The sequence below is a fragment of the Anarhichas minor genome, unplaced genomic scaffold (assembly GCF_050575085.1).
Source record: "Anarhichas minor isolate MPS153535 unplaced genomic scaffold, ASM5057508v1 ptg000055l, whole genome shotgun sequence".
NCBI lineage: Eukaryota > Metazoa > Chordata > Actinopteri > Perciformes > Anarhichadidae > Anarhichas > Anarhichas minor.
In genome coordinates this window covers 3,441,087-3,467,618 of record NW_027466501.1, presented here as the reverse complement: position 1 = coordinate 3,467,618, position 26,532 = coordinate 3,441,087, and the positions used below count along the sequence as shown (strand labels likewise).

At 41.7% G+C, this 26,532-nt stretch overlaps 1 protein-coding gene across 1 annotated transcript in view; it reads left to right on the top strand.

The window, feature by feature from the left end:
- mpped1 (metallophosphoesterase domain containing 1) overlaps positions 1–21,872 on the top strand; it is a 73,648-nt gene extending 51,776 nt beyond the window's left edge. Inside the window, exons 4-6 of the mRNA XM_076076198.1 lie at positions 12,153–12,268; positions 18,073–18,186; positions 21,751–21,872. Coding sequence (XP_075932313.1) covers positions 12,153–12,268; positions 18,073–18,186; positions 21,751–21,872 — 352 coding nt within the window. The remainder of the gene's footprint in view (positions 1–12,152; positions 12,269–18,072; positions 18,187–21,750) is intronic.
- Positions 21,873–26,532: the final 4,660 nt, after the last annotated feature.

Genomic DNA, 26,532 nt, shown 5'->3' with positions numbered 1-26,532 from the left:
ATGTGCAGCATCCATGAGCTGTGTGTCACGACCTCTGCTGCTGCCGTTCACTGCTGCCCGTGTTATTAAGCGCCCAAATCAGCTGCCAAACTACAACAGCTAACTTCCTGTTCTTTAGTTGTAAACAGTCCTTCAATATTGAGAGATATGATGGTCAGTGCTGGCCTTGGAGGTGGGCCTCTCTTCCTGCTCTGGACTGGAGGGCTGGTGTCGTTTGTTGAGCTTCTGGACATCATTGTCTTTCACTCGGCTTCAGTGTCTTCGGTAGAATTCGCAGGTTTATATAAACCTGACAGGGATCGCGAACGTGAACGCTTCTACCATGATCCCCAAATGTCTGCCCTCTACTACCCAACCCTTGCAACTCAAAAGACCTTGCAGTGTTCAATAAAAATGCAAAGGACTGTGTAAAGAAATGGGAAACTGTCATATAACCATCACGCTTCAATGAAACGAAAAGAAGAGAACTTCCTGTTGTTTTTTAGAACCCCAGCATGCACCTGCCTCTATTCCATCTGACACAGAGTCTTTGCCTCACGTGTTCTCCCTCAAAGTTATAGACTAAACTCCTTATCAATTTATCATAAAATAATCATCAGATAAATTGATAATGGAAATAATTGGCCCCTTAAAAGTGTGTTTGTTTTATGAGATATAGACATCTGCCTGTGTGATATACAGTGCTAGTACAGTACTACAGCACACACACGCGCACACACACAAACATACACACACATATGCATCCATTTGAGTGAGCTTCATCAAAGAAACACTGAGCATGCAACACACATTTCACGTATTTCTACATCATCAGTAGTGTGTGTGTGTGTGTACGGGTGCTGATGAGTGTGAAAGCGGAGTACAGCTGTGAGCAGACAGGCTAGTGCAGAGCACACACTCTAGACCTCACACACACACACTCACAGACCAGGGAAACACGTTTCTCTGTGTCCTCACACTGTTTCTTTGATGAAGTTCACTCACTCTGTGTGTGTGTGTGTGTGTGTGTGTGTGTATATGTGTTAGTGTGAGTGAGAGAGAGAGAGAGAGAGAGTATCAAATGGACAGATGTCCCCACTCTCTGTCCCACAGATGGACTCTGTGATGCCACAGTGTCCTTGTCCAGGATTCACAGGATGCTTGGACACACGCAGGCAAACTGAACCCAACTGGGCCCTTGACTGAGTTTCTGAGTATGTGAACGTGTGTGTGTGTGTGTGTGTGTGTGTGTGTGTGTGTGTGTGTGTTTGCTAGAGTATCTAGTGTATCAACAGAGAAAAGACTGTGTCTAGTGTAACACTGTGTGTAGATCAGAGCTCTAGAAACCTTGTCCAATCCTTCCGCTACTTTCTGCTGAGACCCCCACTGCACTCACTGCTTATACAATTACACCATTACAGAGAGCTCACACACACAGAGAAAAACAGAGTGTGTGTGTGTGTGTGTGTGTGTGTGTGTGTGTGTGTGTGTGTGTGTGTGTTTGTGTGTGTGCATGCGTGCGTGCGTGCGTGTGTGTGTCCTGGGACCTGCCATGAGTTACATGAATCGTGCTGTGGGCCAACATGTCCCCAATCTGCCTCTCAGCAGAGAGGTATGGGGTTGAAGACACAGTCGGCGTCACACAGGTGGAGCCAAGGCCAGGGGAAGGGCAGATTAAAGGAGTAGTGCACCTCAAATCCGGCCAACAGTAGTTTCTGCTTCCTCTGTCTCTCCTGTGTTTCCAGCCTCATCTTACCTCTGACTCGTTAAGTCACACAGTTGCAATGTAGCGCATGCTGGGGCTGTTAAAGCGCACACAGGGCGGGCGGGAGTGGAGGTGCATGGGTTCAGCAAACAGTGATCTTTCCAAGAGACCGCTGTTCGTTCGCATGTGAAACGAGAAGTCAACGTTGATGTTTTTGTCACTTAACTTCGTACTTCAGTAACGGCACTTTTGTGGTTATTTTAACCCAAACAAGGATATTTTCCTAAGGTTTCCTCGGTTTGTTGCCTAAACCTAACTGAGATTCCTGTGAAGACAGAAGTTTATTTTGAAAAGTCTGTATGCATTTAACAAGTGTAAATTGACACGTGTTGCTGGCTTTTCTAGGACTAATGAGGAGTAACTTTTTGAAGGATATCAGACAAACCGATGAGGATACATTGCCCTAGTGACTGCAGTAAATATGACTGGAGAAAAGACGGATGACATAGTATAAAGAGTGACAAAGTGGGTTTAGGGAGGTCAGTGTGGATGGAAGTATAGGTCAAACACAGGACTTTCAAGCAGGGATCGCTGTTATTGTCTCGTACCATAACTGACTTATTTCAGCTTATGTATGCGTCATTGACAGAAAAACTACAGTTTTAAGGCTGCAGAAGATTTAGAGACTGCAACCCCCCTGCAAAGAAAACAGCGCTCACTAACTCCACTTAAAATTGATCGAGCGTTTTGTACGTTATAGCATCTGGGCGCCAACAGGGACGTCGTGGTGCATTCAGGTGTACATTGTGAAATCTGAGAAAGTCAAACTGTTGTTTTAAAGTATCCTCCTGCCATCTGGTGGATCTTCTTTTTTAATTAAAGATGATTCAATAATTAAAATTGGACCATATGGCCTTGGTGTGGGCACATAAAAAGAAAACGGTATTCGTCATGGTAACATGCAAGAATTTGAAAATGTTCGTGACAGTGCTGGAAAAAAAATGTAATTGAATAGTGTCCTTAAAATCGAAAGCAAACTGTGAATCCCATAAACTATGTATAATCTATGTAATTTAAAATAACTCCTCTTTGACTTTTGGCTTTACACAGGACCCTAACACCAGTCTCCTGGATGAAAGTCCCATGTTTTACCCACACACACCAACCTCCCCACTGATTCATCAAATAAAAACGATTAATTTGAACCTGGGAATTTGTGAGTGAATGGTGTTGGGGCAACACACACACAGACACTCACACACAGTGATAATGGCGCTGCAGGCGAGTCTCCGTCACATCTCTAATCCTCCTTATTGTCAGAGTCAGATATACTCTGCCTTCCAGCACTGTCTTCCTCCCCTCCTTCCTCACCCCATCCGCCCCTCCCGCACTGTTTCAGTCCCTCCTCCCTTTACTCCCCAATTCCTCTCCTTCTTTCTTTAACTCCCTCATCGTGCTGTCATCCATAGCTTTCCCGCTTATTCTCTCCCTCTCGTCTTATTTTCTGAATTAATTATGGAATGTGTCTTTCGCATCCTCCCTCTCACTGTCTGCCTCTCTTCCCTGCTGTCATTCAGTGTCTAAGTCTCTGTCTCTCTCTGTATTCCTGCTGTGAGGATCAGCCTTCTATGGCAGGCCGACTCGCACGCGTGTGCTGGCCCCGCGATTAAACATCAAAGTCTGTGTGCGAATGGGGGAATCGAATGGTGTTTGTCTGCACTGGTTTTCAGTCGCAAAAAAAATTATGAAATTGAAGAACTGTCTCCCTGCAACATGTAAAACAACTTGTTCCCTCTCTGCGTCCCTCTAACTCGGTGCCCCGCTGTGCTGAGTGGGCCGACCGAGTCAAACTCTCACATGCTGTCCATGTACCACCTCGGGCTATGTGAGTGCCCATTTTGCCTGTTTGTGTCCACTAGCCGCCGCCGTGTTTATTGAGTTCTAACTGTCATAATTTGCCAAAACAGGCACAGATAATCCCCTTTGTGCGGGACGGAAGCCTTCGCCGCTTTGACGTATGGCTTCTGTAAAAAACCTGCTCTTGTTGTAAATCTCCTGCTGAGAGAAGGAACTTTTTTAATTCCGTCTCGTCTCTTGTTGTCTTGTTTTTTTATTCCTTGACTTTGCAATCAGTTGACTTGTGTCGTCATCAGATCAGAGGTGTGTTTTTTAGGGAACAATGGCTCTTATGCTGCCATTCTTCTTTTTGTGGCAGGTCTTGTCATTCAAGGCTAGACTTTAATATTGTTCAGTTCAATGTCAATAACTCACAATTTAATTCCTGAACACTTGTGGCTGTCAGTAAGTCTAGCCACAGACTGTTGGAGGAACCTTTTGGTACTCTAATTAGCTACTTCATACTTTTAAAAGTATGTTTGGATCAATACAGGATCAATACAGCAGCCTTGTAGCTGTAATTACTCAGTTGGAGTTGTTATGCTTTTAGATATGGCATTCAAAGAAGATATAAAGTGTTTGTGGAGCCGACGAAAGCCCCACATTTGTTAAATGGACTTAGATTTGTATAGCACCCTTCAATTCCTCCGACGACTCAAAACTCTGTTATACATTCACACACACTGCTGATCAGGATCTAAACTAATGCTCATTCACATAGGGAGCAATTTGGGCTTCAGGGTCTTGCCAGAGGACACTTCGAAATTCGGACCGGAAGAGCCGGGGATCGAACCTCTCTACTTCGGTGCCACAGTCGCCCCATCGTACCTTATATCAGCCACTGATGTGGCAGGGGAAGCACAGGAAGCAGTGAGGGAAACCTGGCTTCTGGCTGCAAGTGACGTAGTATATCAAGCTGCTGTCATAGAAAGTAACGTGGTAATCATAGCGAGTATCACAAACGAGAAACTCCACCAAGGATAGGTGGAAGAGGTGGTGATTGAGTTGGATTTTTCACCAAGGAGGGAGCTGTTTGTTTGGAACCTAAAGTAAATATTGACTTTATGCCATTAGGTGTTACACTTGTTACATAGCATTATTTAAGAAAGTCTGTTAAGGGCTGTTGTTATTATAATTCTTGAGTTATGGTTGTTACATTACGTTGTGTTGTTACTTTTAGTTACTTTATTATGTTACATTGTTAGGTTGCGTTGTTAGGTTGCTTTGTTAGGTTGCGTTGTTAGGCTACGCTCTTACATTACGTTGCTATATTACGTTACAGCATTATGTTATTACGTTACGCTGTTATGTTACGTTTTTACATTACATTGTATGTTCTTATCCTATTATTTTTACACAAACCATTATATTTTTAACCAAGTAGCTTTGTTGCCCAAACCTAATCAATGCTTACACAATGTTAACCACGTGGCATTGTGCCTTGCAAGTGTTATACAAGGCTCATATGAAATATATTTTTGATTCAGAAACATCCACATTGTCAGTTGAAGGAGGTAGATGTCAGGCAATGAAAGTTTGGAAATAAGGTTGTGGGAAAGCACTTAGATAAATAGGTATGACTGCATTCATCAACAAGCTATTTCATGTATCTGCTGCATATCAAACACAGAAGAAAAATCGCTCCACAAATGTGTGTGTGACTAGTGTGTGTAAGAGGACCGCCACGCTCCACTCCCCCAACCTGCCTCCCAAGCTGTTATTAGGGTCGTTAAGTCATGAGTAGTTAATTAAATCTAGCAGAGGTGATCATGGTTGGGTGTTTTCACTGCGTCAGTGCATGTAGTGATTAGCACGGGGTCTGTGTTACACATTAGGATGGACCTTGTTACAGTAATCCATTTTAATTTCTTACCCCACAACCACGGCCCTTCCTCACCTCCTCCTCATCCATCTCTTTTGTGTGTGTCTGCATGTGTTTGCTGTATTTTTCTTTCTTCTTTCTTGTATGTCTGAATCTGAAAAGTTTTGGTATTGGTGCCAATATATCAGACCTGAGCTGCAGTAATGATACCATAGTTTTACTTTTATTTCATACAACTTTAACAGTGTTTTATTTTAAAACCCTGAATAGGCTGCTTTATTCAGTTTGTTTATCATCAATAAATCTCATAAAAAGACCAAAACCAATATGTGTTCAAACTGTTAGTTCCTACTAATGATATAATCTTTGAAATAAGGTCACAATTACTTTGATGTTTTTTCTCTGGTGACAGCTGGTCACAGTAGTTTTAAACAAATGTTACTCAAACTGGAGGGACTATTTTTAGCGGTGGATTAATCGACATTTGGTGCTCTTTTTTGGTGTATTTGTGGGACAGAAGGTTGGTGTGAAAGGGATTGAGTCAAAATGAACTACGATGTGTGTGTTCATGTTACCCAGTATGACAGTTTGGCTCATTCAGATCAGGTTTTGATACATAAACAAAAGTTGTTAGTTAACATAATATGTGTGTCATTGTATGAATATACAAAATCAAACGTCAAAAAAGAAGCAGAATTTGAACCTTAAAGCTGCTCAACTCAATACTTTTATAACGGATCTGCTATCGGTACTTTAGAAGTTCCGAGGTGAGATCTCCTCGTCTCAAACCTCCTCTCTCTGTCTCTTTGACTTTGTGCTTTACTCTGACACACACTCCGACTCCGGCTCAGTACAGTGTGAGACACACATCATGGCAGAGAGCAGAAAAAGACCCAAAGTGTGGCTACATTTTACTCCGGTAGATGCTGAGAACTCTCGTTGTCATAAATAAAAGCCTCACAAGTAAAGGAGGAAACAGCAGCAGTTTATCACAACATGTAGCCAACAAGCAGAACATCAATCTGCAGAAATGTGCAGTTTTCTTCTGTTTATCGAGCAGCCGTCCATCCTCGTCCACTGCAGGTAACGATGTAATACGGAGTTTGATCATAAGAATAGGTTAATAAATGAAAGCTAATCACTTAGCTAATTGTTTAGCTGAGAATGTATTTTAAAGATTTTGGAACTTTTAAGTATCTAGTATCGATAAAAGCCTAACAATACCCATCCCTACATAGGAGGCCAGAAAATTAATTAATGCTGCTATGACTGAGGAAATATGTGATAAAAGAAAAATCAGTGCCAGCATTTTATGCCTTGGACACAGTTTGGCAGATATTCAAAAAGCACTATAGTTTGATACCCCTGTGCTTCACCTTGTCTCCAAACTCTGCCTCTCTTTTCCCTGCTGGGCCTCAGCATACCTTCACTGTTCACTTGCTTTTTAAATATTCCCTCTCAAATACCGAAGGCGGCCTCTCAGAGACCAAGCTGCTCTCCTGGCAGCTGGTTGCCCCCCCCAACTAACTAGGAGTGAAGCGAAGAGGGAGAGAGACGGAGTAATGTGTCAAAAGGAGACGGACAGGGAAGAGGGGGAGAGATGAAGAAGAGGGGAATGAGAGGGAGAGAGGCAGGCATGGGTGCTCGGCAGTTCTCGGCAGAGGCCTTTAATGATTCATGGACTGACTCCAGTGATGCGAGCGGGCCTCCATTCCTGAGACACACACACTAATACACACCCGGTGATACATGCAAGCTCAAAACGTTAAGCAAGGAGCTGTGCATTGCCCTGTTTTTGTTAAGTCTTGAAAAAGCATTTAAGAGTATAGCCAGTATGTGTGTGTGTGTGTGTGTGTGTGTGTGTGTGTGTGTCTGTGTCATGAAAGTAATGCTTTTGAACACTGTTGTTTGTCTACTGAAGATATACACACAGACATCTATTTTCTCCTCTTTAAAAAAGAAAGAAAGCCCATAACAAATACCAGCCAATCACATTAGCAGATTCTTTTCATATGCTCCACGCTTCCCCCTCCGCTACATTAACACAAATCACTTGTACCACTTGCTAATCCCTCACCTGATAAAAACATCACAATTCTGAAGCAGGGATATTATCCGTGGAATTACATTCAGTTAGCTCGGCAAACATGGGAGCGGGTCTCTCTGGCGGAGAGCGAGAGAAGCTACGGTCAATTCCTCTGCGAGAGATAATCTCTTTTTTAGCAACCGCGATGGAGATGCCCACGGGTCGGCACGCAGACGTGTATTTCCCGGCACAGGCGGACGCCGCAGAAAGACACGCTGCAAAACGAGATACAAACCGTTTGACAAAAGACTGACGCCTTGTCTTACAGAAGGATTGATGTCAGTAAAATTAAAGAAGCCGCGGTGCTTTATAATCCTCTGCTGACAAAATGATAGACTGGATCATCGGTGTTTTAGGTGTACTGAAGAACTTTTTCTTTTTTTTTTACACTAAATTGGATAAACAGCTTCGAAAATGATTAAAAGGAAAGTTTTTTTAATTTGAAAGTGTATTTTTCAGAAGTTTTGACAGGAACTCAAAAGCAACATTGATCAACCACAGATCACTTGTGCGAGCATTTGAAGAATCATGAATGCTTTATCCCATTAACTAAAATACGGTGTATCCTTAACATTGTTGCCAAATCAGCTCTCACATTGTCCAACTTCCCTGGCAACCGCTGGTTCAATTCATTTAAGTGCATTATGAAAATGAACTCCAGGAGTCTGAAACTTGTTGCAGCTAATGCATGGCAGTATAAAGTCGTTCTTTTTTTCAGCTGTTATCGGTATCATCTTGTTCCGATGTGAGGGTCTTCTGTCACCCACGGAAGGGCAGGATTCAGAGATAGAATCGCAATTTCAAACCCGACTGCTGCTTCAGCACCACGGACAGCACAGTTTGGCCCCGATCACACCGAGACAAGCCGCTACAAACACGTGCGCACACAAAACCATTTTGCAACTGGCGTAGACACCTAAAAGTTTAAATATTCTCAACGTTTCAGCGGCAGGCACGGAGTCGCACTGCCCGTCAATGTCACAGTTGGCCCAGGCAGACAACCAAATGGAGCAAGAGGCGGGCTTTACAACTTACCACTGACTTCCTGTTTTAATGACAGTTTATGTGATAGGAACGGACAGAGGCAGACGAAAGGGTAATATTAGCAGTTTTTAATAACGATGAACATAATATTTCCCTTCCTCATTCAACAGCAGAGTAACAAGCAAGAGCTCCATGTCCGCATTGAATACTTTTTTCCCCTGTTATTTACGTTTGATAGCTCCACCGGCTCATCAGCTGTTTTGCCCGACACTCTTTGCCAACGGGCGTTTTTGAAGCGGCCGCACCTGTTGCGACGCGTCCCGGTGTGATCGGGGCCTCGGGCTACTGATGTTTCCGAGTCATGGTGGGAGGCCGTAGATTCTAACTGGCACACAAACCTCAGTCAGATAAAGTATCCATGAGTCAGCCAGACTAGACTAACATATTCTGCCCCTGCACTCTCCCTGCTATTAGAAGATGGAGAGAGGGTGGCAGCAGGTGCACGGGATGCACTCTGGTCAATTTTTTTTAACAAAGGGAATGACATCCTCCCTCAAATTGCTTTCTGTATGAGATGGGATGCAAACATTGCTCCATAGCGCTGCAAGTGATCAACACCTGCACAGGGTACCTTTATGTTTAGGCAAGAAACATCAATCTGATTGAGTAGGAAAAGCTTAAAAGCTATCGGTCGAGGTAAGGGAAAGTTCATGGTTGTAGTTCAAATAATCCGATGCAGATCACAATCTCTGCAGTCAAGGTTGTGAATCCAAACATCCACCTTTCACACACAGGGAATGAAGAGTAATATTAGCATTATTTGAATGACATCAAGACGTTTTTCTTTGGAAAACAACATAATGCAGTGAATCTCTTCAAGTTGATCGAGTAGATTTTCACAGGAAGCTGATATGAAATGGCTGTCTGGAAGACAAGAAATCAATGTAAATGCTGGATATGCTTTGGAAAATGATTGTGAATAACGTCAAGAGAATATGACTAGTTAGTAAGATATGCAAAAGTACAATACGGACCTTTGCAGGACTACTGTGTAGGACTTAGTTTCCTCCTCACATTATAACATAAAAGTCTTTCTCTGAGTCAGTACTTGGTTTGTCCGTTTTGGGCTACTGTAGAAACATGGCGGTGCAGTAGAGCCCCCTAAATCCTGCACACTGGTCCTTTAAGTTGACTTGAACGGCATCCACCTATTCTTTCCATCCTCATGAATCCTTCTCTGTGCTGAATACGACTCCGTTATAGGTTATATATATATAATATAATATACGAATAATCAGTGTAAGGTGGTCGTTTTTTGAGGGAAACCTCAATGTCTTCCTGTTTGCTCTCTCTTCATCCCTCCATTCACTCTGGGAGTAACGGGAGCATCGAGCGCACCGCCAAGCACATTTCATTTTAATTGAGAGGTCCATGTGAAGACGGACATGAATATTACATTCCACAGGCCCTATTAATATGCTAAGGCCAGTCTAAATGTTTTAATATCAGCCGGGTAAACTGTGTTCATGGGCAGCGTCGGATCATTCGTCAGAAATGTTTAGTCTCTGATGTTCAGGAAGTGATGGAATTATATTCGCGTGGCGCTCCAGCCAAAATGTAGGACGTGATTTCCCATGATGCACCGCCACATGTGCTGGACCACCCCTCCCCTCCCCCGCCCGCACGCGACCTGGAGTCTCCGTTTTTAGCTTTCTTAATTAGAGAGAAGGACAAGGAGACTGTGTGACAGGTATTTCTTCCTATTTTCAGGCCAGTCTCTCTGTCTCCCCATCTGTCTCTGAAGTCCCCAAGCATGTCAGACTCACACACACACACACACACACACACACACTCCGGAAATTATTCAAAGAAAATCCTCATCTGATGTGCCACTGAGCACAGACGCGTCGGGCATCGGCCACCGGCCACGGCGATAAAGTTGGTGTTTCGAGTGACTGCACTTGGCAATTTAAAAAAAGCCGCTTGCGCAGAGGCGGCACACACACACACACACGTGCGGCGCGTTGGAGAGGAAGATGGATCGGAGTACAGATTGTAAGTGACATGTTAATTTCTTCTCCGTCACTCACGACCGCGGCGTCCGTTATCAAAGTAAAGGGACACGAGCCCCAGCCGTCAAGACTCTCCCGTTCTTCTTCTCTTCTCTTCTTTTCTCCTTCTCTACTTTTTTTTCTCCCGTCGCCGAGCGTTCCGGGGCCCGACTGTGATCAAGGAGGCGTTTAATGTAGCTTTCTGTTCACCCTTCCCCGCCCCCCTGCCGGGGATCCTGTTTGATTCGTACACTAGACGACTGCTATTCATCTTGAAGGTCAAACCTCGTGTTGAGACACTAGAAGGAGGAAGTCTGTTTGTGTGAGGGGCAAAAAGAGAAGTGAAAGGTCAAGCTGGAGTTCCACAATTTTTCCTTATATTTTTCAAATACAAACCACTCCAGGCCACAACTTCAGGAGGTTTCTGTTAAAAGCACAATCAGGTTAAATTCTGTTAGAAGTAAAAAAAAAAAAGAAGGTCGGATTAGAGAGCGATTTATTTAAGAAGATGCTTAAAAAACACAGCTACAAAGAGGCCAGATATTTGCTGGCCTGCGCCAAAATGTTACATATGCTAAAACCCCGGAAAACTGCATTAACAAAGTGATTACATTAGACCCTTGACAAAAATAATCCCAACCGTACAGTCCAATCAACAATGTCAGCAAAAATTGTGGTGTAATATTCACTAACAAAATATTTCCCCCGTCTTGCTTTGCTGTGTGTTCAGTGGTTCATTTACATTTTTTTTTTTTGTAATTGTCATGACACAAAAAACGGTACCTGTGACACATTTATGGAAAGCATTAACTCATGCATCATATCTATCGAGCAGGTATGCTGAACCATATGAACAGTTTTGGCTTTACACAAGTCTAAAATTAAAAAAAACATACAAGGTTATCTCCAAACATGTTCTCTCAACACTTCCATTGAAATACTCAATTGTCAATCACCTGCACCCAGAATGCACCTGTGAAAACACCTGTAACCTATTAGGTCACTTAGAATCAGAGCTTGAACACTTGAAATACTAGGATTATAGGTCGACTGATAGGTCGGTTTGACTGATGGCTGCAGTCTCACAGAGACGTACATCAGCGTTTTACATGGAGTCTGTCAAGTCTGTCATTTATTTATGCGCTATAGCCATAAATATGTGACGGACATGGAATTATGTTTTTCAATGTAGACTGCATCTTTTTTTCAGAAAGCTATTCTTCACTACATAAAAACTCCTAAAACCTTGAACGCATTATTCTTTCTGGCGATTAGGGTAAAAAAATGTAAAGCTCTAAAAAGGATTTAAAAAGGATTTAACTGTGACTTAAATGCTTCCACATAGTGTGCATTATATGATTATAACTCTCCACTGTTCAATTGAGGATCATGTTTCATTATAATCATTATAATTAATTAATGAATCACTAATTAGTAATTATTATTATTATCATATCAATGTAAGGAGAGATAGTGTGACATGTGACATTTGATAAAAAAGAGTCAAAGCATCCCACATGACATTTGTCTGTACTTGCCACAGTGACCAACCCATCTGTTCTTCTTACTTCCTGTACGTGTGTGTGTGTGTGTGTGTGTGTGTGTGTGTGTGTGTGTGTGCGTGCGCAGGCAGCCCTGGTACTACGGCTGGGGCTTCAACCTGCCACGGGGTCAGGCTCTGCTGGACAAGTGGAACCAGATCCCCGACAACACAGACATCCTGGTGACACACTGCCCCCCACTGGGTGAGACACACATTACAACACACACACACACACACACACACACACACACACACACACACACACACACACACGCACACACACACATAGGCTCCAACATATGTCTAAAGTAAATTGTGTATATGTATAGATCACTGAACTGTGAAAATAAATGATGATGTAGTATTCATTTACTTTGGTTCCACCAAATAAAACTGTTGTTATTCAAAATGTTACTCATTCAATTATATTATTTTATCTGAATATTTATTCAAATCAAAGAAGCATAAAATGTACACAAGCCACTGGTGGAGCAAGAGACGAAGAGCAGGTAGAGATGGTGTTGATGTGAATGGTAATACCAAAGTATAAATGTCTTATCAAAAGAAAACCAACATGCATTGGCAGCCTGTAGTGATTTTACAATTTATTGACAGTTAAGTTCAAGTCCAAGTGTTGTTTGTGTTATAGTTAACAGACATTGTGAGCTTTAATAATACTTAGCCTAATCTGATCATCTGTTTCCAGTTGTATACAAACTTATAATAAATAATTATAAAGGTTCTTTTCCCCACTAACTGTCCTGTAGCTTCCATCTGAGCTGCGTTACGAACAACTCGGAACTCAAAAATGTCCGACCTCCTACTAGAAAAAATACAATAGAAGCTGACTCAAAGTCGGAGTTCCTACTTGTTCAGGACAAACCCATCTACCATGACTTCATGAAGAAGCAGTGGTCTGAAGTCACACCGCAATAGAAGCGAACATTGTAAATATTAATAAACCATCAACTAAAAGGCAATGTTTACTCTATGTATTTGATTAACATAATAAAAACTATTGTATAATAAAACCTGTTCTCCTAAATTAATGTCAAAATATGTTGCGATATGTTATTAAGTAGCTGGGTATGGTCAACAGTCTATGATAATTATCTTGTTATAAATTTAGTTATTTGGGAAAACGTTGAAAATGCCAGAAAAATGTCGATGCTGCAAATATAAAATGAGAAAATTCCGACCTCAAAGTTTGTCTGGAACGCAGCATAAGTTTCCGCCCAGTCCTGACCTCAGTAAATCCAGGGGAACACATAATCAACCTCTGTTAACATGTCTTTGCCTATTATTTGCATTATTCTTCCTAAAATGCATATGCAAAAAGAAAAAGATGCACCTAGCAAACACCTGAACAAATAACTGAAACACAAATTGCAACTCCATCTGTTTGATCGATACACTGCATGTGTCTGGGCCTGAAAAAAAGGTCCTTTATTTATTCATTCATTTAGTGACCTAAAAATAGTCACATTTAAATGTATTGAATCTAGAAATACTGGCAACAACCTATAAAATTGCCATCATGTTTTATATTTTTTTTAGTAGATATGATACAGTAACATGCAACAAAAAGATCCCCGGCTGGAATTGAACAGGGGATATTGCAAATTGGCCCTTTGCTAAGCACCCCCCATTGCTGCTACTCCATCAAGCTGTAAGAGCGCATGGAGCCCACACTGTCACTAACTGCACTTCCTGAAGAATTCTCTTATATCAATAGATCCTGCAAAACACAAACTACATCCATCTTCAGCTTTTACACAGACGCATGGGCACGCTTTATTTGGAAGTTGTGCTGATGAATCACTGTCGTTGAGTGGATTGAGTGGATGAAGGTAATCAAAGCGATGACTCACACACTACGGTCACCTTCTTTCAGCTTTTACATCCTCACACACAAACATGGCACAGGTTTGAAACCAACACAAGCTAACTGACATTACATTACAGTCATTTAGCAGACGCTTAAATCCAAAGTGACTTACAATTCAGATTGGTTAAGTGGTACATGGTTAAGTGTCTTGCTCAAGGACACATCAACAAGCAACTAGTGGAGCCTGAGCCGGGGATCGAACCACTGATCCTCTGATTGAAGGACAGCCCTGCTATCCACTTTGCCACAGTCGCCCGTGACATCCTGCTTGCGCGTCTCCGCCTCACACACACAAACAGATGCTCGTGCGCATACACACTCTCCTCCCTCTCTCTGACTCTCACTCTCCCTCACACACTTTCACACCTCATCTCCTGCTGCAGCTGTGGTGCTCAGACGCGTGTGTGTGATTGATTTCAACGTCTGAGTCTCGGCCGCGAACACAGCCGTTTATTTTCCATTCAGCTTAGCGAAGTGTCTCCAGCTATCTGCTCGTAAGCCACCGGCATATGGAGCAGCTACAGCAGGCTACTAATGCATGAGACACACACACACACACACACACACACACATATAGACCCAGAGTGACAATGGAGGGAATGGCATGAGAAAGCAAAAAAGGGGATGGAGGACAAAAGTTTTGCTGATGAAGTGGATTCTTCAAAGCGGCAGAGGTCAAGAAAAGACATCCTTTTTTTAAATATTTTTTAAGAAGGGTGTGAAACGAATGATGGCCGAGAAGGTGACGGAAAAAAAGGAGTTGTGAGCAAGACATCGTTTCGCACTGCAGCAAAAAGCTCCCGTCTTTTATGAGGCGCGATAAAACGGCAGATCGGCAGCTCAAGAGGAAAATATGGCCTCTTTATCTGGCTGTGAGGAAGAAGTTAACAGCAGAGAGAGAGACAAAGTGAGACAAAAAGAGGAAAACAGGCGCAGTGCCCAAAGCAGCAGCTGCTTTGAAACAAGCAGCACATGAGAGCAAAATACCCCGAGACACAAAAAAGCCCTCGTAACTTCTCACTTCACTTCCGTCATCTCCCAAGGCTTGTAACGAACACACTTACTGTTTTAAAGGCAGCTTTTTTTTTTTTACTTAAACTGATATTGAAAGTATGTTTTTTTTTACAGATAGAGACATTTCAAGGAGAAAGAAGTCAGACCGTATTACTTTACCATCATTATTGATTCACTGCCGGCTAAAAACATGGACGTTTTTATGTCTGTGTTGAGTATGAGATGGTCCATTAACTTTGTCCTGAGTGAGATTCTTTGCACTGTGTTTGGTGGTAAAATGTATAAAGAATCACCCATAGAAAGACTTTCTCTATATCTTTCTTTTCTTTTGTCCAAATCATGAGACTTGCTGTTGCCCTGTCGATGCTTACAAGCATACAATTACCCGAAATGGCCACAAACTTTTGTATAGTTTTGCTAGGCGATTTCAAACTACTGTTCAAATTTGACTTTGAAACTTGAGGTTGAGACTCGAGTTGCAAAAATGAGAACTTACTATTAGCGATTAAGAATTTTCTTTGACTAGTCCATAAACAATTGAGACTTTTCTCGGACTTGTACATTAAGACTTCAGACTTGGCTTGAACTCGCCCTTAAATACTTCAGATTTGACTTGGTCTGGTCCTAAAACTAGAGACTTCCCCTACTTGTGAGACTGGTATTGGACATGACCGTAGAAACTCAAAACATGGCTTGGACTCGCCCATAAAAACTTGAGAATTGACTGGGCTTGTCCTTAAGATGTGGCTTGGCCTCGCTCTTAAAGACTTGAGACGTGGCTTTAATCAGCTTTAAACCGTTGGTTTGTTGGAGGCCCTTTCATGTTTTAATATGAAAATGTATTAATTAATCTTGATTTATATCTGTAATCTTAGAGACAAGGTTCAATCAGAAGTCACGGCAATCATTTTCTCCATAGACATTTATCCAAAGGTGAAAACGTAACTTTATTTTTGAGTTTTTTAAAGCTTCCAGGCAAACTGTGCCATGAGTTGCTGAAAGGTCTTTAAACCTCCCTCCTGTTTCTCGAGTTGCTGGTCAGGTCTAGTCCACCTGCTATCCCACAATGCTTTGGGAAGCAATTTACATTCATCTTGTAGAAAATGAGTAGGAGCTCACTTCTTACCACACCACAGTCTGTGGGTTCACAGTTAGGGTTGCAATGTCATTGTCTTTAAATCTGTTCCTCTGTCCGTCCATCATTTTGGTCCAAAGATCAAGATATTTATCTACTGGCCAGATTTCTATGAAATCTGCTCTGGTTATGGTAATCTCATGATCAATTTGGAGAAGATGCTGTTTTTTGAAATGTTAGTTTCTGCACTCTATTCAAGGCTTACGTTATAACAAATAACAAATACATATCATTTATGGAAACTGTGGCAATTTACAGTATTTTTGTGTTTTTACAATCTTGAATTTTATAGACAATAATTTGATCAAAACAATGCAAGTCTCTTTTCTCATTTAATCATTTGTTCTTTTGTTCACTTCACTGTCTTTTCTTTTTTTTTCCTTTCTGTTTCCCGTCTGGGCAGAGCGACAGAAGCCAGAAAAGATGGAGGCACGAGCTCCTCGGTCATTTTATTTCTCCGACTTGATGCTTTTATTGACTCAGCATCAGCAGCATCCCTCCTCGCAGAGCAGCCACTAAATCATATACACTCCATGCTTCATCCTTGTCACACACACTGTGAAGTCTGCATCTGTGTGTGGCTGTGATTGATCTTTATTTTCTATGGCTGCTTTCTAAGTCTTTTTTTTTTTTTTTTGGTGCTGCGATGTGCAGTTTGCCATTAGACAAGGAGTCTGAAATGGACAGCTTCGTTTTAAAATGTGATGTATGACTTTTTGAAGGGAGATGAAATGTCTAACCGTCGCGGAGACACATTCAGGCGTGTAAACACAGAAAATCAACCCACCAGTATCATCACACTGCTGCCCGCATTACTGAAATGATCCACACCGGATCATTACTGTATAACACTTTATGTAAGAAAGTAAGGATTAAACAGTTCATTGTTTTGTTACTATTTTAAAACAGTCAAATATGACTGATAACAAAATATATATTTTTTTAGCGTCTATGGTTGATCACTGATACAAATACAAGGAGACAACGTTGACCTTTAGTGGTCGTAGTAGTTATGATGGGAGCAAAGGAGGAAATCAGTTGTCGAAGTATAGAGAGCAACACAGTCCACCTAGTGAGGAAGTAGGAGTGAATTGAGAGTTCAAACAAACAGGACTTTCACCAAGGAGACCGCTGTTTGTGTCAACAAGCAGACTTTTTAAAAGTTATGTACGTAACCACGTCACGTAGTATGCCACGTAGTATGCCACGTAGTATGTGACGTAGTATGTGACGTAGTATTTCACGTAGTATAGCACGTTTTTTCTATGGTTTACATTTTGTATTACCATGTCATTTGCAAGTGCCTTCATCATTTCAAGTGTTGATTGTGAAACAAAATGTTAATTGTAAGTAATGTAAGTAATGTAAGGTAATGTAATGTAATGTAAGTAGTAATGTTTGCCACGTTGCCAACATAAATGTATACTACTTATTTTATCCCAAACCACAATCTTCTACTAAATCTAACTTAAATGTTTTTGTTGCCTGAACTTAAGATGTTTGAATTCACTATGTTATGTTTCACTTTCACAACAGGGGGGGGCTTTTTAGTCTGCCTGAAGTTGTGGTTGAGTTGAGTGGTAATTATACAGCACATTTCCCACAATGCAATGCAATATTTAGAAGACCTACAGTTAAGTTACCCGCTCAATAAAACGTGGCATTGTTCTGCTATTCACGGCCCCTGCTCTGTAGGCTCCACTGTAGGCTCGACTGACCACATTGCATTGTAGCTCGCTGTCCATCTCCACATTATAGTGACAAACATAGAATATTACAAAGCGGACAAATATTGTAACAGATTTATAACAGTGGAAGACTTTCTTTCGCCAACTAACCATTACACCACCTCATTATCTAAATTTGGACCACAGCTCTTCATACGGTATGTGCCATGGCGTTTTTGCAGGCTCTGTGAGAAGCAGCATGTTTAGTGAAAAGTGTGTTTGATTTGTGTGTCACTGTGCAGGTTTCCTGGACTGGGTCCCGAAGAAGATGCAGCGTGTGGGGTGCATGGAGCTGCTGAACACAGTCCAGAGGAGAATCAAGCCCAAGTTACATGTTTTCGGACATATTCATGAAGGTACTTGAACGAGTTTGTAAAACGCTCAACTCCCAACAACCTCCGCAAAGCAGGTAGACCAGCTTGTATGTTAAATCCAGGGGTTTAAAATAATTGAAGGGGACTTGGTTGAGCCATTTAAATGCCAAATTGTAAATGGACTGTACTTGTATAGCTCTTTTCCAGTCTTCCGACCACTCAAAGCGCTTTAACACTACATGTCATTCACCCATTCACACCCATTCATTCACTGATGGGAGGGGCTACTATGCAAGGTGCCACCTGCTTATCAGAACTATCTGACATTCCTACAACATTCACACACTGTAGGCACATAAGGGAGCAATTTAGGGTTAAGTGTCTTGCCCAAAGGACACATCAACATGGAGTAGCGGAGCCGAGGATCAAACCCCCGATCCTCTGATTGAAGGACGAACCTGCTCTACCACTGAGCCACAGTCGCCCCATTTCAACATTTTAACCGTCTCAGATCTTCTCTGTGGATTTTGGCAGTTGGACAATAAGAAGACGCAGAGTCTTGGTGGTCCTTAAGTGAATGAATCAAACTGACACAGTGGAAACTAGAATAGTACCCTCAGATCTCCGGCAGGTGTGTCTGCAATGACCACTGCTGTATTATTTGATTGAATACAAACCTCAATCGCCCATCGTCTACTCTCGACAGCAAGCGTACCACTCCCACACCAGATTTGAATCTACTCAGCTGTCTGCACCGGCTCCGGGCAGCCACGCATCTCAGCTTCTACGTCCCAGGCGTAATCGCAACCTGAAGCGGTTTTAGCTTTGAACAAAACGTAGTTGATGGTTGGAGGTTGATGCCCAATAAAAAAAGGCTCTGAATGCATAAATGTATCTATATTTTACAACCTTGTCAGCGCAGTGTGCTGCTCTATGGCTCCGTCCAGAGACCAGTTTATAATTCCACACACTCTCCCTTCACTTTTGCGTGTGGTTTTTTTTGCACTGTTTATTCATGTGCAAACTGTAACCAACACTGTACATTTACTGCCACTATACAACTTCACTGCTGACGTTGTTTGCGGCTTACCTAGGCGTGCAAATCTGGACAGAAACTGAAGCGGTTGTTGATCACTTGCGGCCCAGACTGGCCGGTTAAAGAGGCGAGAGGAGTCGGCAGTCAACCACAGAATAAAACAGTCAATGACATAGGTTTTCAAAAACTGTTAATCACCGCAACACTGAAAGCATACAGTTATTAATGAGCACAGAAAATATTATGCTGATGATTCCAGCAGTATGCGAGATTAGCCGTGGACAGACACACACGTGATACACACATGCACACGCACGCATACGACTGAACACATAATCTCCCCTCAGGTTTACACGAAGGGGAGATTATGCCATTGGCTAATGTATATGAATTCAATTATATCCCCACATACATACAAACATATTTGCACTGTGATGGTTTTTATTCAGGGATGTATACTAACTATGAACTAACCCCTTTTATTTACCGAATACAGTCTACACATCTTAAGGCTCACATAAATCCTTATGACCTGAATTCATAGAATGCAATATCATATTTTGCATCAAAATGAATAAGAGGGACCTCTACTTTATCACAATCTGAAGGCGGCAGTTACTTTACATACATTTTTATACCCGTCGCTACATCACTGTGTCTGAATCATTCTCACATGTCCCACCTAAACATTAAGCTTATTATTTAAATTAACCAATCACATGTAGCAAAAAGCCATGTATTTATCATGGTATTGTTTTTTCCTTAAATTAAATATTTTTAAGTTAATTAAACTGGCTAAGACAATTGAATTCTAGCCATGTAAACTTAGATAATATGGAGATAATGTTCAATAATTTTCTTGAAGAAAATGCTTAAAGTGTATATGTGAAAGAATAGCTAAGCAGCCACATCCCTCTGAGCATTACATCCAGGCCAGCGAGGGCAGAGAGGCCGTCTCCCTGGGCTGAAGGATTGCTTTTTTGGGGTTATCAGGTCAGCGCTGAGCCCGTGCAGCGGTCCCCCACCACAGAGAACCAGATTAGAAACTAGATCACACTTTATATTAGGAGAAAGAGGCTGAAAGCAGCTCTCTTCATTAATGCAAGGACTCCGAGGGGGAACTCAGAAAGACAGCCATTATCCTCAGCGTGTTTTGTATTCATGTATTCCAAATTTGAAAGCACCAACATGGACATCTGCTCGGTTCCAAGAGATGGTGAACGTGACACCTACACTTAAAAGAAAATCACTGGTAGTGCAAAGTTAAATTGTACTGTGGTTCTTTCTGAGAGATGGGTGTTAACTTATGCTCGACAAAATGGTAACACTTTTACATCTGCCATTTGGAAGCAACGTCGATCCAAAGTGCCTTTGGAGCAGAGATTATTTAACTGTAGTGGTGTTAGTGTCACACTCATGCATATATTTGCTCAAACTGGATTCTCGCCATTTTGGAAATGATAAAGATGCGCTGCTATGCATAGCGCCAATAACTGGTGTTTGTCGTTTGGTCGTCCAAGAGATTAACTCCATGTATTTATTACGATCTCCATCAGATGCATCACAGTTGCTTTTCGTCCCGGGGTCCACTGGGATTGCCAGTTCTTCCCCTGATTATTTAATCATATATTGGTGGATATTTACCGAAGATTTGCATTTGGGAGGCAAGGTTTTTGTGGTAAGCAGTAAAATAATGTAAACAATTCCATAATGGGCCACATTGAAATTTGCACTGCAATAAAAGAAAAACTGCTTTGAGTTCTTTCAATTTAGAGGCATACAATAAAGGAGGAGAGAATATAGTGTATACAAATAGCTGCTTTATGACTGACTACAGCAGCTCAGGAAATTCTGCCTGCGATGTAACATCTGGGAAAGACAGGTATCAAATCTACAGAAGAGTTTTATGGTCAGGCATTAGGGGAAAACATGAGAGAATGAAGATTTCTATTTAGCATTTCTAGAATAATGTCAAAATGTCAAGGATTATTGTTGAGAATAAGGTTGAACTTTCATCATAAGTGCCAGGCATATGATTTGTTTTGTTTCTTTGTTTCTTTAATCTTGAGAATAAAGTCAAAATAATGAGAATAAAGTCAAAATGTTGAGGATATAGTCAAAATACCATTTTGAGAATAAAGTTGACATACAATTCTAGAATAAAGACTAAATGTCAAGAACGCACGTTGAACTTTCAGTATTAGTGCCAGGCATACGATTTTTTTTTGCATCTTTACAATAAAAATAAAATGGTGACAGTAAATTTGAAATACCATTTCAAGAATGAAGTCTAATTGTGGAGAATAAAGTGAAAACTATGAGAATAAAGTCAAAGTGTTCAGGATATAGTCAACATGCCATTTCAAGAATAAAGTTGACTTTTTGAGAATAAAGTTGAAATGTTGAGAATAAACACGAAATGTCATACGTCGTACTTTTAAGAATAAATCAAGTTGCTACCCTTACCACATATGCTGAAATTCCAGCTTAATCTCAAAATGCTGTAAGATTTTAAAGAAATCTTCCTTATCTTATTCTCTCTCTCTTCTCTCTTTTTCCCTAATGCCCAGGTTACGGCATGATGACCGACGGCACCACAACGTTCGTCAACGCCTCCGCCTGCACCGTCAATTTCCTTCCCATGAACGCGCCCATCGTCTTTGACCTCCCGAACCCCGGGAGGACCACATGACTAGAGGAGGATCGCCCCAAAACGCCTGCCGTCGATCAAGAGAAAAGAGCTAAGAGAGGCAGGTGAGGGTCAGCGAAGCAGATTCTGTAAATACAAGGCAGGTGTGTGTGTACATGCCTGGAGACGGAGCGGACTAAAGGGAGGGGACGCTTCCTTTTTGCTGTTGTTATTTTATGTGCCATCATTTCTTCATCTGAGTCTAAAAGCAGACAAATGGACGAGTGGAGAGATGCTTTTCAATGTGGACAAATCTCTGTCCTCTTTTACTGCACTGACAATCTGATGTGGTCTCAGAGAGACAAGAGAGACACTGCACCTACGTCGAGCCATGTGACACGTTGTACGTTGTTCTTCACTCACATTTAAATGAACTGAAACCGTTAGGACTTAAAGTGAAACAACCCAGCGCCTCGTCTACGTGAGAGTTTTTGGCTGAGCCACGACTCAACAGCAGCGACGTTACATTGGTCCCCCCGGAGGGATTTTAACAGAACTTTTCAACCCCCCTCATCTTCCTTCTGTTTCTCTCCCTTCCTCGGGCCCAGAGAATGATGTTTTTTTTTTTTTGCCAGCGTGTGCGATCAAAGCGAGTGTGTAAGGGCAGCAAGAGGTCTCAGCCAGGGGCTGTGTGAGAGTCGGGGTGTCAGCCATGTTGACACTGCTCCCCCTGGGCCTCATTAAAGCCCTCATAAGCCTCTTAACCGTGCCTAGAGGAGGACGCAGAGGAAACCACATGCGACACTTCCCCTTTGTTTAGTTTTTTTCCTCCCCTTTCCACTCCTCTTTCCATGTACCTCCCCTTTCACCTTTTTCTCCTCTTCTTATATTTTTTCCTTTTCTCTCTACTAGCATGGCTTGTTAGCTGCGACTGAGAGGGCTGGCTTTTTGGACAGGTGCTACATGCTAACGCTACTCCTGGACAGTCAAACTGGTGGTTGTTTCTAGGACCGTCCCTCGTGTCGGGAGAGACGGAGACTTCTCACCCTTTTTAAGAGGAGTAAAGCTGTAACTACATGTACTGTAACTGGTTTAATGTAAATGTTCTCTGTCAATGTAAAGAAAAAAAAAGTTTTTCTCAAAGATTTCCAAGCTGTTGCAAGCTTTTCAAAAATACTTCATATTTGTGATTGTTACATTTCCTTCGGTCTATTTCTTAGTAATGTAAATGCTTATGATGGTATTTTCTTCTCTGCGAAGCTACTCTGCCCCATTTTGGTGATTATTAACTCTTTCATGTCTCTTTGCAGTTTGTCTGTGTTTTAAAGAAAAAAAACTGTCTTTTTTTTCTGCTTTTCTCTATTTTCTGAATAAGGATGTTCTCAGTAAGAGTTTGAATGTGCTTAGCATAACAAGACCACGTCACACTTTGATCTCGCTGCTCTCCGACATTATGTATGAAACGTTCCCCGGGGCTGCAGCTTACTCTCGCTTCCTCAGCACATCAGCATTCATTGTGCCAGCTGATGTCTTAATGTTTCCAAATAGGCAAAAAGAAGGAAAGACGCAGCAGAATAACTCACCAAGAAAGTCTGTGTGTGTGTGTGTGTGTGTGTGTGTGTGTGTGTGTGTGTGTGTGTGTGTGTGTGTGTGTGTGTGTGTGTGTGTGTGTGTGTGTGTGTGTGTGTGTGTGTGTGTGTGTGTGTGTGTGTGTGTGTGTGTGTGTGCGTGCGTGCGTGCGTGCGTGCGTGCGTGCGTGCGTGCGTGCGTGCGTGCGTGCGTGTGTGTGTGTAATGTTACGTGGGGCAGGTTGAGTTCAAGGCAGATCCTCACTTCTTCAAGGGGCAGGTTTAGTATTAAGATTAGGTTTAAATTATGGTGCGCAGAGAGTAGGGGCACTGCAGCTTAATAAAACACAGGCAAATATAGAAATCATAATTGCCAATTTGACAACACATGCATCTTAATGTAGGAAGTCCTAGTATACAGATGCTAATCTAGATATTGTACCACCTGCAGATGATTGTGATAAACCTACACAGACACTCTGTATCTCCAATAATACCGGGCCCACACAGTCAGAGTGATAGCAGTGAAATACATTAATTTGTTAGCTAACTTTTCAACACCACTGTTAGATCAACATCAAAAATGTAATTTGTTATATCGACCAAGGAGTTCATGATATCAGTTTGGCTTGCCTGTCAATAGGATGACAGAAAAACAACTCACCTGATTTTCATGAAACTTGGTGGAAGGGTGTACCATAAAAATGTTGGAGCTGCTCAGATTCATGGAGCTATTTTTAACTTTTGTTAACATTGTGCGGGCATTTGGCCTTGGCGGAGCTCTGCGGTCTCAGGGTGCACCTCTAGTTTATAATATGTATTTGCAGCCCTTTCTTAAAATGTGGCATTTGTCAATTTAGTGAATATGAATATACTGGCAATATTTTTGTTGCAGGTTTTACTGGTAATTAAAACTGTAGAAGCAGGTGGAAGCCTCATTGAAGTCCAAAGACAATGGTAGGTTTATTGACCGCAAATGTTGTAGCCTGTGCAGAGTAGGTAAAAGGGTTTTAGATTTCTAATTGTGAACATAATGAAGTAAAAAAAATAGTCAACAAAGAGGTTGCATGGCAGACAAATAAAGGCTGTTTGCTAATAACAGCTAAGAAAGGTAAAAATGTATGTCATGTCATTCTCGGCTTTGCTGCTTTGATCTATAAGAGCAACAGGATTTAATTATTTGATCCCCATTCAAGATAGCACAGGGCTAACCACAAGCCCTGTGCTAACTTGAATACAGCTGTGGACTTGTATTGGTTGCGTGCTCCATTCATACAACAATTGTGGGTCAGTGTCGGCCTGGTGTTCAAGGTATGCACATTTCCTGATGCACACTCCATTCCAATTGGTAGCGGTAATGCACTATGACGTTGTTTGCCAGGAGTTTAACGCCATTTGGCTGTCTTTATATTACTGTAAAGGCAAATTATTCAAATGTGAGTAACAGCGGATCTCCTCACACAACTTCTCTTCAAAACATCTTCTTTTTCTCCGACTTTGCAAACCAGCTAGAGGCGCATACACCACCAAATGGATGAGAGTGTGGAACGATACTAGAGCATGCGCAGTCGGTCACAAATTTTAAGCTGCACACAGACATCCACATGGCGTCCGAGCGGACATGGACAGATGATGACATTTACAGCACGCAGACAAAAGTGGATCCTCGTGGTCACGGAAAGTATGGATTGGTTTTAAACCGGCTCAGCCGGCGGAAGTGTCCGGTGTGCATGCTCAAAGTCAGCAACCAGCAGTGAAATGACAACAGGAGCTGTCATATATACTGTACATATGTAGGGAACCCCAAACGACCCGTTCTGATGATAAATAATTGCAAATTGTAAACTATAATTCATTTAGGGTTCTCTCCTGATGAGAATACTCTTAAAACTGTAAGTTGAGCATCATTATTAAATATATATCGTCATAATTATCGCTATCGATCAAATCGATTGTGAAAATATCTTTGGCCATATTGTCCAGCCCTACTTCTTTGCCATTTTTTTCTATCACTGCTTAGGTTCTTCATGCAGAACTTTCACATTAAAAGCCTACTAGGAAAGGAAGAGGGTGTTTAATGGTATGTAATATTGTCACGCAGGTAAGAACTATCTCTGCTCAACACCTTAAGTATTTATGAGAAACAAACAGTTGCACCATGTTCACTTCACTAACTGGTTGTGTTGGATCAGAAGAATGAATCCTGGCACAATCTATCATTACGATCCAGAGTTTTGGGCATGGATTGGGGAGACTTAAGATGGGGTTAGCAGTAATAGTCTGAATGTAGCCAGGAGATGGTGTTGCACAACGTAGGGTGTGGATGTGCATCTGTGCGAGTGTATTCAATACAAATAATAAGAGAGAGTAAAAGGAGGAGTGTTCAGCCTCATTGTTTAAAACACAAACTTAATTATCGTCTACGGCGTTCCAAGAAAGGAATAAAAGGGAACTATTAAAAACCAAAATATGGGAGGAACTTTCATCTCTCAGTTTCATGAAGAGCCGTCTGTTTCGTCCGACTCTCCACTTCCAGTCCTCATTTAGATGTCTCTTTGATGCTCCTCTGCTTCAGTAGCCGTGTTATGTGTGTTTCCTGTTTTTTTTTTCGAGAGGGAAAAAAAAGAAAAAAAAAGTGCTGTACTATTTCTTGATTTCTTTCTTGGGGCATGCTTAAAGGAGTTAATGACTTCTGCTACTCAGACAATCTGCATATGAAGAGTTTTGTTCCAAAATGAGATATGTACTGTTGGGGGGGGGGTGCCACCCACACATGCCGAATGATTGACAGCTTAAAATTGAAAGCAGAATGTGGTAGTACTTTATGTGATACTCAATAAAGCATTGTTTGTGTCCTTGGTAACATGTCTATTGGCTGGATACTTCAACGTTACTGGATGGTTATGAACTTCAGCTCTTTTTTTTTTTTAGTGGACATATAACATTTTGGAATGAAAGTGTTCATATGGTATTGTATTTTGCCATCGTTGTTCGGGACATTTTTTGGGACAGGAAAATGAAAACCCAACAACTGCAAAAATGTAACTGTGTTGCTCCTGGAGACAACTCTAAAATGTAAATTACCTCTCTTTCTTAAAAACCACATGGATTCTGCTGGTTCTGAGAGATTGTTCACCGATTGAATAAAACCTTAT